This window comes from Neovison vison, chromosome 3 (genome assembly GCF_020171115.1).
Source record: "Neovison vison isolate M4711 chromosome 3, ASM_NN_V1, whole genome shotgun sequence".
NCBI classification, from domain to species: domain Eukaryota; kingdom Metazoa; phylum Chordata; class Mammalia; order Carnivora; family Mustelidae; genus Neogale; species Neogale vison.
Window position 1 is genome coordinate 46,974,043 of NC_058093.1, and position 12,256 is coordinate 46,986,298.

The 12,256-nt window shown below is 61.3% G+C and overlaps 1 protein-coding gene across 1 annotated transcript in view; it reads left to right on the forward strand.

The window, feature by feature from the left end:
* Positions 1 to 12,256, forward strand: part of CROCC2 (ciliary rootlet coiled-coil, rootletin family member 2) — a 62,554-nt gene that overhangs the window by 9,385 nt on the left and 40,913 nt on the right. Inside the window, exons 3-11 of the mRNA XM_044244360.1 lie at positions 675 to 823; positions 2,801 to 2,907; positions 4,264 to 4,429; positions 8,478 to 8,581; positions 9,073 to 9,300; positions 10,457 to 10,553; positions 10,650 to 10,730; positions 10,874 to 11,080; positions 11,385 to 11,596. Of these exons, the coding sequence (XP_044100295.1) occupies positions 675 to 823; positions 2,801 to 2,907; positions 4,264 to 4,429; positions 8,478 to 8,581; positions 9,073 to 9,300; positions 10,457 to 10,553; positions 10,650 to 10,730; positions 10,874 to 11,080; positions 11,385 to 11,596 (1,351 nt within the window). The remainder of the gene's footprint in view (positions 1 to 674; positions 824 to 2,800; positions 2,908 to 4,263; positions 4,430 to 8,477; positions 8,582 to 9,072; positions 9,301 to 10,456; positions 10,554 to 10,649; positions 10,731 to 10,873; positions 11,081 to 11,384; positions 11,597 to 12,256) is intronic.

Here is a 12,256-nt window from a genome sequence, read left to right on the forward strand (position 1 = left end):
TAGTCCCCACAGCCCACCCAGGCCTCTGCTCACCCAGCCCTCGCCCCATTCCCTGCCGCAAGAAGAGGCTTTGCAGCTGAGGGACTGGCCCCCAGCTGGGTCCCCGCAGCAGGCCACCCAGCTGATCAGGCCACTTGGCCCTTACTAGTGCAGGTGACTCCCTCATGTGTGTGTCCTGAGACCCCTTTCTGTAGTCAGGGTCTATCCAGCCTCCTGACGGAACCTGTCACTCACAAAAGGTGTGTGCCAAGGAAGAAGAAAGCCCACTGTGTGCTTAGAAAAGCAGCTCACTATTCAGATGTGATGTGGTTACCCCAAATCAGTAGTTCTCACTGCTTCACAGGGGAAGGGGGTCCCCAGAGTCCAGGCCACTCCCACACCCTCCACTCTAATTGGTTTGGGACTGTGTTGGGGTTAGAGATGTGGATGAGAGGTAGGGCAGCTGTTGGTGGCCAGTCCTCCAGCAGGAGAGGGAGGGAAGCGTGGAGCATGAAGCCCACATACCCCAACCAGGGTCCCCAGGTCAGACCTGGGACCCTCCTGGACGAGCAGGGCAGACCAGCCGTGGAAGCCCAGTGAGGGGCCCAGAGGCCCACTGGACAGGGTGTGGTGGCTGAGGAGATAGGGGGACCCTGGTTCGGCCGCCCAGGCTGACACTGGTGCTACCCGTCCAGGGACACAGGAGCCGCTGGCCATCGCGGCCCGTGTGCAAGAGGAGAACGAGCTCCTGCAGGAGGAGCTGTCCAGGCTGGAGAACCTGCTGACCCAGGCAGGCTCTGAGCAGGACGAGCTGGCCGGCAGGTACCATGCGCTCAGTGAGCGGGTAAGCATGTGTCTCGGGTATGTGGGCACAAGCAGAAGGCGGCAGCCTGGCCTGCGGCAGGGCGATCACCTCCTGAGACTGGTGGTCAGAGGGCCGGGACCATTGTTGAGTCTTAGGACAAAGAGTGACAGGGGACCTCAGCCACAGCACATCTAAACCAAACCCCAAGCCACAGACCGGAAAACAGGCTGGAGAGGGGAAGGTGAGAATAGGCGGGTGTCCAGGCCCCTCTTCCTCCTAGTGCTCCTCTCCCCGGGTCTCTGAAGTGTGGACTTGTGTCCTGGCTGCCTGGGGGCTTTGTTGGGGCAACCTGGTCATCCTGAGCCTTTGGCCCCAGCACCTCACTCTTGGGCTCTGCTAGGAATGGGCCCCAACCCTCAGACAGAGCCTGTAGAGAATTGGCTTTGCCCCCCTGACCTTTTCCTGACAATCAAGGCCACCACAGACCTCAGAGGATAGCTGTGACCAGGGGGTCCTCAGTCCTCGGTCCCCAGGGCACCTACAGTGCCTTCCACCGCAGCAAGAGGCCATGTGGTTATAAAGTGTGGCGTTGGGGGAGCTCCTGTTGTTCAGGTGCGAACCCATGCTAGAAAGCTGAGGAACCCTGCCAGGCCTGAGCCTCTTTCCAGGGTCTGCCCCTCCGAGCCCCATGGCTCCTGAGTGGGACTGGGCCGGGATGCCCGGTCCCAGTGTGGGGTGCTCAGGGCCTCCTATGCGTCTGGCCCCCCCTACCCTTGCTATCTTCAGAGTCCTCCTTGCACTACGTGGCAGGATAGATGACCCCACTTTCCTCAGAGCAGCCAGACTTGCCAAGGGCCGTGCTGCCTGCGTTGGAGCCGAGACTGAACCAGGGCTGGCCCTTCCGAGCATGACCAGTGACCCGTGCCAGCTACCCAAGGGCATCGCCAGCCCCCACACTAAACACCCGCTCTCCCCGCTGCCTCACCCCTACTGCACCCCTCAGGCAGGACCACGAGGGTCGGTGTCCTCATCCCTGTCAGGGCCAGGAGGACATCAGCAAGCTCCAGCCCTCCAGGGCTGTCTGTGGCCTGGGCCCAGTTGTGGGGGTGGGGGACCTTCCTAGCACAGGGTGGGGAGATGTTGGGAACCGGGGGTAGGAAGAGAAGCCAGAAATCCTGCGGACAGATTAGTAAGCCTCATGAGTCAGAACTGAACTCCCAGACCCCGCAGCTCAGCGCACATGGCCGGCTCCCATGGGCGTCCAGCCTCCCCCTTGTGCAGGCGCCTGAAGGGGCCAGGCCTCCCCAGCGTCACCCCCGAGCAGATGGACAGGGTGGGGCGGGGGTCAGGGTGGCCAGTGTGCCTGCTCTGTGGGCACCCCCAGCCCCTGCCCAGGCCTCCAGCCTGCCTACTGGACCTGAGTTCCCCTCCCCAAACATCCCAAGTGTGCTCTGGGTCGGCACAGCTGGGGGCAACGCCTAGCACCTCCTGTTCCCCTTGGAGCTCCAGGCTCCCCATCTGCTCAGGCCCCAGCAGGGAGCCAGGAAGGACACGGGCTCTGAGGCAGGCCTGGTCCAGCTCAGACAACCCCCCTCTCCACCAGGCCTGCGGGGGGACGAAGCCCACTTGTGGTGGTGGCCATGCTCCTGCCCACCTGCGAGAGGAGACACTGGGAACGCAGATTCCAGCACCGGGGTGGGGGAGGGGTGCAGATGCAGGGGCGGGACCCCTATCTTCAGCTCTCTCAATGGAGAGTGACCCCAGTTCAGCTATCCTGCCCTTTACGAAACAGGCCCTGGAGACCCCTCCTCAGCCAGCCACAAGCACTGGGCATAGGGTCAGAGGCAAATGCCTGTCCCTCGGCCCCCTCGTGGGGAGGGGCCTGAGCCTCAGCAGGCCCCTGCTGGCAGCCGGAGGGACACCCCTTCTCCCACCTTAGGGAGGGCTTTATCCACAGCCGCCCTGCCTGGGGGCTGGGGAGCCACTGGCCAGGTTGGGGCTTCTGTTCCTCTCCAGCTACAAGCCCGCCTCGAGAGCATGGAAGCTCGGCTGCGGAGGTCAGAGCTGGAGCACAGCGTGGACCTGGAGGAGGCCTTGGGCCGTCTGGAGGCTGCTGAGCAGAGGTGAGTCGGGATGTGTGAGGCAGTCAAGGCTATTGGGAGCTAGGCCATCACCCCTAGAGGTGGCAGACCCCATTATGCCTTGGGGTCTTTGGCCAGTCTCTTCCTAAAGTGACTCCAAGTCAAATTTGCCTGGACACGTTGGCTGCAGGCCTCAGAGGCAGTGGAAGGAGTAGGCAGAGCAGGGTGGGGAGGGGTCCCACCGGCTGTGGCCTCAGGTGTGGGGTGCAGGTCCCACAGGTCTGAGGGTCTCACAGGCCCTTTGCTCCTGAGCATGCCCCCTCCAGGCCCCTGATGACGCCAAAGCTAGTGCCCTGGCCCGCTCTACAGGCAGGCCCCTGAGCTGACTGTGGCTCCTGTTAGCGCAGCCAGTTCCGGGGTGCCCATGGGGGCTGCCCTCAAGAACCCCTTCTTCACGTTCTGGTCCTACCTCCCAGGTCCCCTCGGCTGCATGGTCAGGGACTCCTCTGCTCACCAGCGGCCAGAGCGTGCCGTGCCCTACCCTCCCAGTGGTAACCCCAGCTCTCCAGAAGCAGCCCTGACCCCCAAGCTCCAGGACCCCGTTCCCAGAAGGGAAGGGCAGATCTCCACACCACAGGGAAGACAGACAGGAGGGGTTACACCCCTGAGCCCAGCGGCAAATCCAGACCTGGGGGAGGTTAGAACATTTATGGAATACTTCCCGTTACTTGCTTCATCCTCAGGGACTCTGGAAATGGAAGGAAAGTGCTGAGAAGCATTTTGAAAACCAGTTTTCAAAAACAGCGGGGGAGGGGGGAGGGGTCACAGCCCAGGAGGAGAGGACGCCCAGGTTGCAAAGAGGAGCTCAGAAGGTCCCTTTTGTGGCCTTGCAGCCTGCCCGGAAGGGCTGGGTCTCAGAGAGACACTCCACCCCACGCAGCCGGCTTCAGTGGAAAAAGGACCCCATGGTCACAGGGGGGCTGCCCCCTTCCCAGGGCGTGTAGACTCCCTCTCTCCACTGCCCTGTGCCCTCCTCCCAGGCCTGGTGCCCTCAGCTCCCAGTGCCACCCCTCTCGTGTGTCTCAGGACTCACGGCCCCTGCGACGGAGCCAGCCACACTCATGGAGCACAGCCAGGAACGCTCAGCACGGGAGGAGAGAGAGAGTAGGCATCTCAGAGACGAAGGAGGGCGCCGGGGGCACTCAGATACTGGCACCCTTTGGGGAGCCGTGGGGGACCCGTGGCAGGTGGTCTGTGCCTCTTAGGTGTGGCCTGGGGACCTTCACACCCGAGCTGGGTCAGCCAGGCCCAGGAAGCGTAGGGCTGGGCTCTCAGAGAGCCTTTCAAAGGAGAAGCCACTTGCCCACTGTCACGCTGCTGTGGTTTTGGCCCATCCAGGAGCACGGGGCTCTCCCAGGTGAACGCCCTTCTGCGGGAACAGCTGGAACAGGTGAAGAAGGCCAACGACAGGCTGGCCGAGGAGCTGGCCAGGACGGCGGACGGCATGCTCCATCTTCGGGGCGAGCTGGAGCTGAGGGAGGCCCAGCGCTGGACTGGGAGACAGGTGCTCTCCCACTGTGCCCGTGGGCGGGGGACAAGTTGCTCCAGTGTTTGTGGCTGGTGGCAGGGAGGATGCAGAGGGGGCCGGGAGAGGGTGAATTGGTTCTCGCTGTGGTTACTCCTGGAAGGCAAGGCCACTGACCTCCTGCTACCCCATGTTCCCCACCCAGCTTGGCCACAGCAGTCTACAGAGTGGGGGCACCGGAGGAGGGAGGCCCTCGCTTGAGAATAGGCGGGACCTCAAGATCAGACTCGGAAAGTAGAATGAGGGCACAGGGTCCTGGCTCTTGCACAGCCTTCCCCATTCTTGAGAGAGAGGCTCTCTCTCTCAAGGCCTGACTCCTGCTTGGACTGCAGGGTCGGGGATGCTCAGAGGAGTCAGGAGCCACGCCATTGCTCCCAGCCTACGGCCAGTGCCAGCAGGGCCCTCCCAGGCCTTGCCTGATCACAGTCTTCTGAAACCCTAAGCCCTGCAGGGGCTCAGGGCACAGTGCCCCAGGCCACAGCCTCAGGGTTGTTCTCTAACAGCAAGACCCCTGATGTGAGCTGGGGGAGAGGCTTGGAAAAGATGAAACCCCACTCTCCTCCCTGGTCCAGGTCTTCCCATAGCTAGGCTGTGGCCCCTGAGTGAAAAGAGGCATTCACACCTCTGCTCTGGTCTGTCCTTGGACACAGTCCCCTGAAAGGGGCCCAGCCTGGGGCAAGGTGGGCCTCCGCAGCTGTGGTCATCCCTAAGGGAGGGTCAGGTATCCCCATGGCCTTCCCACTGTCCTCTCCAGATGCCACTGGCAGGATTCCTCTCAGACACCGCCTGGAAAATGCTTCCAGGTGAAAGCCAAAGCCAAGGGAGTCCAGTGCTCCTGGGCCCCAGGCTGACCCCACACAAATGTCCCTCAGAAGAACCCACCTCACGGGGCCGTCCTGCACTGTCCAACCAGCGTCAGGCGGAAAGGACAGCTGTCTGGGCCCCCGCAGGCCCGGGCCACAGCTGCCACACAGGAGGGCTTATCCCCCGTGCCCAGCCGTCTGTGGCTGTTGTTCCGTAGAAGGCTAGGTGGACCTCCTGCTGCATGGACGGGGAGGAGCAACAGAGGGAGAGTGTGCCTTTACACGTGTCACTGAGAGGGCCTTGTCAGTCACCACAGGGTTGTGGCTGACAGCAGGGCCCCTGCATGCGGCAGGGGGCCTGTGAGAGGCAGCCCCACATCCCTGCTTCCACCTCTTCCCGCGGCTGGACTTGGGCCCACCGAGCGGAGATGAACGTCCTGGAAGACAGGTCTCTAGTTCAGCTTGGACTGGCGGGTCGAGGGTCTTCATCTCCCCCTCGGACGTGAGAGGAAGTCTCGCTGATCAGCAGGTGTTCTCTCTCGGTAGTTTAAAGACCCTTTCTTTGTCCTCTGGCAGGAGGTTGGCCCCCAGGGCCTTTGATGGTATCTGTCCTCCCACCTGGCAGCTTTAAGATCCTGGCCTTGACTTTGTGGTCCTGCGGTTTTACTAGGGTGTGTCTCTGTGCAGACTTCTTTCTGTTTATTCTGCTTCGGACTCATCTGCTATGTCTTTGTTACTTTCAGAAAGCAGCCCTCGCATCTCTGAGTGTTGCCTGTGCTCATCCTCGCTCCTCCCGACTCCAAGCAGGCCCACTGCTCTCAGGACCCCCCGACTCCCTCAGCCTTCTGAACCTGGCCTGTCTTCTTTGTGTTTGTAGTCGAGACAATGTCTTCAAATACACCTACCTGTCTTCAAATACACCATGTCTGTCTCTGGTGTCCAAGCGCTGTTAATCCCTGTCTGCTTTGTTTAAATTCCAAATATCCTGGTTTTCATCTTTAAGAATTCTGGTTGATTCTTTCCCAAATATCTTACTCTTAACTCACATGTTCAAGCCTCTTGTTTACTTACTGAGGCATCCTGAAAATAGGTATGTTCTCCATTGTGTTTGATGTTCCAACATCTCAAGTTCCTTAAGGTCTGATTCTATTGTTTCTTCTGGCTCTTGACCATAGTGCTCTGTTTCCTTGTGTCTTTAGAGATTTTTGTTTGTTTGTTTTTAAATTTTAAACCAAGAGCTGTTTATTTTTCTTAGAATTTTGTGAAAGTTCTTTGGAACCTGGAAAGGAGGTGGCATCTTTCAGAAGGGATTTTTGTTTGCTTCTGACAGGTGCGTAGGGGATCTGACAGTCCTTGGGGCCCAGTGAAGTAAATTTTCAGCCTGAGTCCTTTTTAAACCCCAGGTTGTATGAATTCAGACTGAAAACTGCATATAGGCTGACTTGGGACCCCATATCCACAGGGAAGATACTTTTACTCCGCATCTAACCATCAGGCTGCTGTCACAGAACCACAGACTGGAACTTATGTCATGCTAACATTAATTCTCACAGTTCTAGAGACAGGAAGTCCGAGGTCAAGGTGTGAGGCCATTCAGTGTGCAGCCAGGGGACAGCTCCTTCTCACTATGAACACACACAAACCCACGCACAGTGGAGGGGGCAAGAGAGCTCCCCATGGCCCCTTTCACAAGGGCACTAACTCCATCATGAGGGTGGAAGCTGAAGGCCCCACCCCAACCCCGTCCCACTGGGGATTAGGTTTCAACGTTCAGATTTTAGGGCACGCAGACATTCCATCCACGGTACCTCCTTACGGCACCCTGCAGGCAGGGCTGTGTGTGTGCTCGCATGTGTATGTGGGCACATGGGTTCTGGTCAGTCCTTGTTGGCACCCCAACTTGGAAAGCTTTGAGATCTCACTCCTGAGTGTGGGCAGACTCCCCCTTTGATGGGCCCCAGGCTTCTCTCGCCGTCCCTGGAGCCGCTGTGGTCAAGGAAACGTGTTTGAGTTACTGAGCTTGGCAGGAGGTTGCCTGTGCTGCTCTCCGCTCCTGACCTCGCTGGTTCCTGGCGTGACTGTTCCTTCCCACATTGGCCAGGCCGGCCTTGGGCCTTGCATTCCGGAAGCTGTGAAGTCTGGAATCTAACATAGTTAATTGAAGTTCCTGGGCAGCCAGGCCAGGCATCCTCTCCTCCAGGGGGCAGGTCTAATCCCTGCTCTTTGATGATCACGATGGGGGGGTCGGTGGAGCAGGGCAAGCACACGGAGGACTTGGGGGCACACAGCCAAGTGTTCCTGGGCTCAGTGGGGGGGCCTGGGATGTGGGATCAGGACTGGGGATGGCAAAGCCTTCATGAAGGAGAGAGGGTGTGTGCATCCTGAGAGCCGGAGGAAGTGAAGGCGCTTTGTTGGAAAGCAGCATTCCAGGGGCGCCTATAATAAGCAGGGAGGGCAGAGGGAGCGCGGGGGCAGCGCTGGGCATGTGCTGAGCCCGCTGGGAGCGCAGGAGGTCAGCACTCAGGGCACAGCTGAGTTTGGGGCCAGGGAAGGTGGTGTGGAGACTCAGGACCCCTAGGCTTCAGCTCCGTTCCCTGGAAGGCAGACACCACTGGACGTACATGGCTCCATCCCGTTACGGCCCCCAGCTCTGTCCCCTCTCCCACCCCTACAGTCCTGCAGTGGCTTCCTGCTTCCCCATTACTACCTGAATTCACTTATCCTTGTCTCAACGGGCAGCTTCTCCAACTTCCCCTCTGTGAGCTCCAAGTGGTAGAGGCTTCTGGGTCCCTGGCACCTTCGAGGACCAAGCCCCACAGCTGGACATGTTATGGGCTCCCCCAGAGCTGCTCTCTTGGTGCTGGGGGAGGAAGGGAAGCTCCCCTCCCTGCACTGGGGGAGGGAGGTGACCCAATTGCGGAGGGCTGCAGGGAGACCAGGCTGGGTGAGTCCTGGTCCCAGGCAGGACCCAGCTATGGTCACCTGCCCAGGTCCAGGTTCTCAGGGTGGGGGAGTGAGCACCACACCCCGGGAAGCAGGGGATTTGCATTATTTGAGAAGGTAAGCCCATGGGAAAGGGAGCTGCAGAACCACAGCAGCGCTGGGTCTGTTCCCTGCCGTGGCTGCCAACCCAGCTTAGCATCTGGAAGAGGGGCTTGTGGGGAGGGATTGCAGGGCTCCTCACACCAACCACTCCTGAAGCATACCCAGCCTCTTGTTTTCAGAGCACACGCACACGCTCAGGAGGGCCCCAGGAACTCCTCCCCCTGTGGAGACAGGTCACCGCGCTCCGCATACAGCTGGCTGACCTGCGTGCGACCACAGAGAGGTACGGGCACTGGGCCCACCAGGGTGGGGGACATGGGGCATCAGGTTGACCTTGTGGGTGCAGAGGAATGGACAGGAGAGGTGGGCGATAGGGGAGAAGCACAGACAGAGTGAGGTAGGCAGGAGTGCAAGGGGAGAGAAGGCAAGGGGGCAGGCCAGCTGGGAAATGTTGCACAGAGGGTATCCCTAGGCAGAGTGTTGGGGCCCCTCAGATCCCGCTGCTCTGGGATCCTTGAAGTGCATATCAGCAGGAGACAGGCTCAGCGGGTCAGAGAGGCCATCCTATCTGGCCTGGCCTAGCCACCCCCGCTCCCCTTCCCTGGCTGGGATGTGGCCACAATCCAGGCCTTGTGCTGGGGGCTTCTGAGGATGTCAGGGGAGAGGTCTGCTGTGGGCAGAAAGAAGGGCCCACATGACCGGATCCTGCCCATCTGGGCGGCTCATGACCTTGGGTCCTGAGGCTCAGCTGGGGGTGCCGCCCTTGCCTCGCAGGGGTCTCACGGACATGCGAGCAGAGGCAGCCAGGACGGCCAGGCGCCTGCAAACGGCCTGCCTGAACCTTGACTCCCACCTGCGGCTGTCTGCTGGCAGCGGGCCAGGCAGCCTGGAGCCAGGGGCCCAGCGGGCTGCACGGCTGGAGCGGCAGCTACGGGACAAGGTGCGGGAGATGCTCCAGCTGCAGGGCCGCTGGGACGCAGAGAAGGTGGCGCTCCAGGCCAGGTGGGTGCTGGGGGCAGCAGGCTTTGAGGTGGGACAACTACCCCTCCCCACCTTGAGCAGCAGCGGGTCCAAGGCTCACGCACACGGCCCGTGCTGCTTCGCCTCCTGACTCGCACCCAGTACTCCCACATCAGGGCACATTGCACGCTGCTGGCACCAGAGGGATGGTCCCCGAGGTGAGCTCCTGCATCCCGAACCATGCCCCAGAGGCCGAGCTGGAACACCCGAACTTTGAGGGTTTCAGGGAATGTGGCAGGGGACTGTGTCCTCCTGGCTGGCTCCCAGAAGGGACTTCTCCGGCAGAGAACACATCCCTGCAGAGGTGGGCACCCGCTTGGAGGTAGAGCATTTAAGAAGCTGAGGGAGACAGAGGGGCCCAGGTATACTCCTGGTGCAGAAGAGACCAGGGCCTCTCCTGGGGTCTGCGAGGCTCAGAGCAAGCCCTCGAGGTTTTAGACACAGAGCTACATCGGCAGCTCAGAAATTTCAGGAGAGCAGCTCCAGCAGACAGTGGGGAGGCAATGCCCCAGGGGAGGCCTAACCTGCTGAATCCAAGCTCAATTCCTCAGAACCGAGGACCGCCTGGCCACAGACACCTGCAGGCCTGCCCTCAGGGAGCCAGCTGAGTCCAAGAACCCCAGACCAGCCCCAAAGGAGCATGGTAGCCCAGTGCAGCCTGCAGCGGCTGTACCCCAGGACCTGCACCAAAGATGCAGGGCCACGGGAAGGGGGACCCAGAGGACTCTGAGAAGTAGGTGGCTCCTGGGAAGGAAGGGATAGTGACATAACTTGTTAGACTTTCGGTGGCTGAGGTGCTCCCGGCAGAGGAAGCAGCTGGACCAACGGCTGTAAGGACAGGGGCATGGCCTCAGGGGGCCACTGGCTATGATGCTGGAGAGCCAGTCATGGTCTCGGTGGGGGCCTGGAATGCTGAAATCTGATTCTGCAGAGATGGCAGGGGCCACTGATGGTTGGAGCAGATGAGAAGTTCCTTCCCAGACAAGGGACCAAGGCCAACTCGCCCAAAGCTGGGGTGTAGGCTGCACCACAGGGGAGTCTGGACACAGCCTGCACGTCTGTGGGCGCCCCCGTGTCCACATGCTGGGCTTTGTTCTCTGCTCCGACAACCCTTTCCCCAGCCCCACCTTTTCTCCAGACTCTCCGAGCAGACCCTGCTGGTGGAGAAGCTCACAGAGGAAAACTCAAAGAAGGAGACCACCATCTCTTCCCTCAGGACGCAGGTTCAGAAGCTGGTGCGCAGGGCTGGGAAAGTGGCTCTCTGCGGGGGGCCAGCCCAGGGTGGGGGTGCGGGCCCAGCCCTGCTGAGGCAGCTGCTCTGGCCATGGCAGGCCCGGAGCCCTGGAGCCCAGCTGGATGCCTTGGAGGAGGAAGTTCAGTCCCTGCAGCACGTTCTGAAGAGCATCACAGAGGTGCAGGCCCTCGGTCCTTCCCGCAGGACAGCAGCTGAGGCGTTGGGGTCCTGAGGGCTGACCACTCACGGGATCTGGAGGGTCCCCACGTGGCCATAGCCCTGAGCTCCCTACCTCCGTCCCCTTCTCTCCGTACCCTGAAGGTGGCCCAGGCAGATGCCGGGGGCCCAGAGCTGGCACGGAGCAGCGGGACGGGCACCGAGGAGGCACGGGGCCAGCAGGGGTGGCCCGCACGCTCTGCGTCCCCCTACAGGGGCATGTCCCCACTGCGGGCTCACCCCCTGGACACCCCGGAGCCTGCACTGCAGGCTGTGCAGAGAGCCATCGAGAGGCGGCAGCGACTAGAACAGGTGGGCACCCATGGCCCACAGGGGCAAAGCTGTGCCCGGATCCCCACCAGGGCCAAAGTGCCATTACAGGCCTGCTGTGGCTCCCCCAGAGCTGGATCCCTGGGGGCCACAGGGAGGGCAGCCCTGGTGCCAGCACAGGGAGCTGGGGGCCTTTGAGAAGGAAGTGGCTCCGGGGAAGGGTCTGGACACAGCCGGTGCATCTTCGAGGCCAGGGAGGTTTGGCTCTGGTCCTGAGGGCATCCTTCTGGGGAGAGTCTGGTCAAAGGTCAGCGGGGGGCTCACACCGCACCCCTGTCCCGGGCAGGAGCTGCGCCTACAGCTGGAGTTGTCACAGGCGGTGGCCACCAGGCTCCGGGAGCAGCTGTCCAAGAGCCAGCAAGAGCTGCAGGCCTCCAGGAGGCTCCTCCAGGAGCGGGCGCAGGAGCAGGGGCGGGAGCGCGAGGACCTCCTGCGCCAGCTAGAGATGCAGAGCCGGGAGGCACAGCACTGCCGGGCAACCAGCGAGCTTCTGCGAAGGTGATGGGAGGGCTGAGTGGGGCAGGGCAGGCAGTGCCAGCCCAGGGGCGCTGCCAGCAGGAGGGAGAGAGGGGGCCCCACCTCCAGGACCAAAACTGCTCCTGGCGAGGCCCCCTCCCTTGTCCCCTCAGCCCCAGGCCCACCCACCTGCTCTGAGTCTCCTTGCCCTCAGCTGGGCCCACCTAGGCTGCCTCTGCCCAGGACGCACCTTCCCAGAGCCCGGACTCCGCATCTGCCCTGCCCCCCTCAGACTGCCTCTGTGCTCCACTTCCACGCTCTCTCCCGCTTCTCGCCTCCCGCCTCCTGTCTGACTCCCAGGACTCCTCCCAATGGTCTGTCCATCCTTCAGAAATGGTCCATAAATCCCCCCGAACTCGTTCCCTCCACATGCATTGGGGTTGCTTGAGAACCCTCCTGGATCTAGCGACCTATGGTACAGTTCACCATGAGGCTTTCTGGAGGCTTCTGTGGGCATCTTACTGCCCTGGGATTGGTGGGATTTGGGAAGTACAGGACAAGACTCTCCTGGGACACCTAGTCCTGAGTGAGGGGCTAGGTGGGACTTCTCAAAGCCACAGGCTGCCTGAGCTGGGACGTGGGAGGCCAGCAGGCTTGGGCTGGAGGAACAGGGCGCTTGCCCGGAAAGACAAGGGCAGAGGA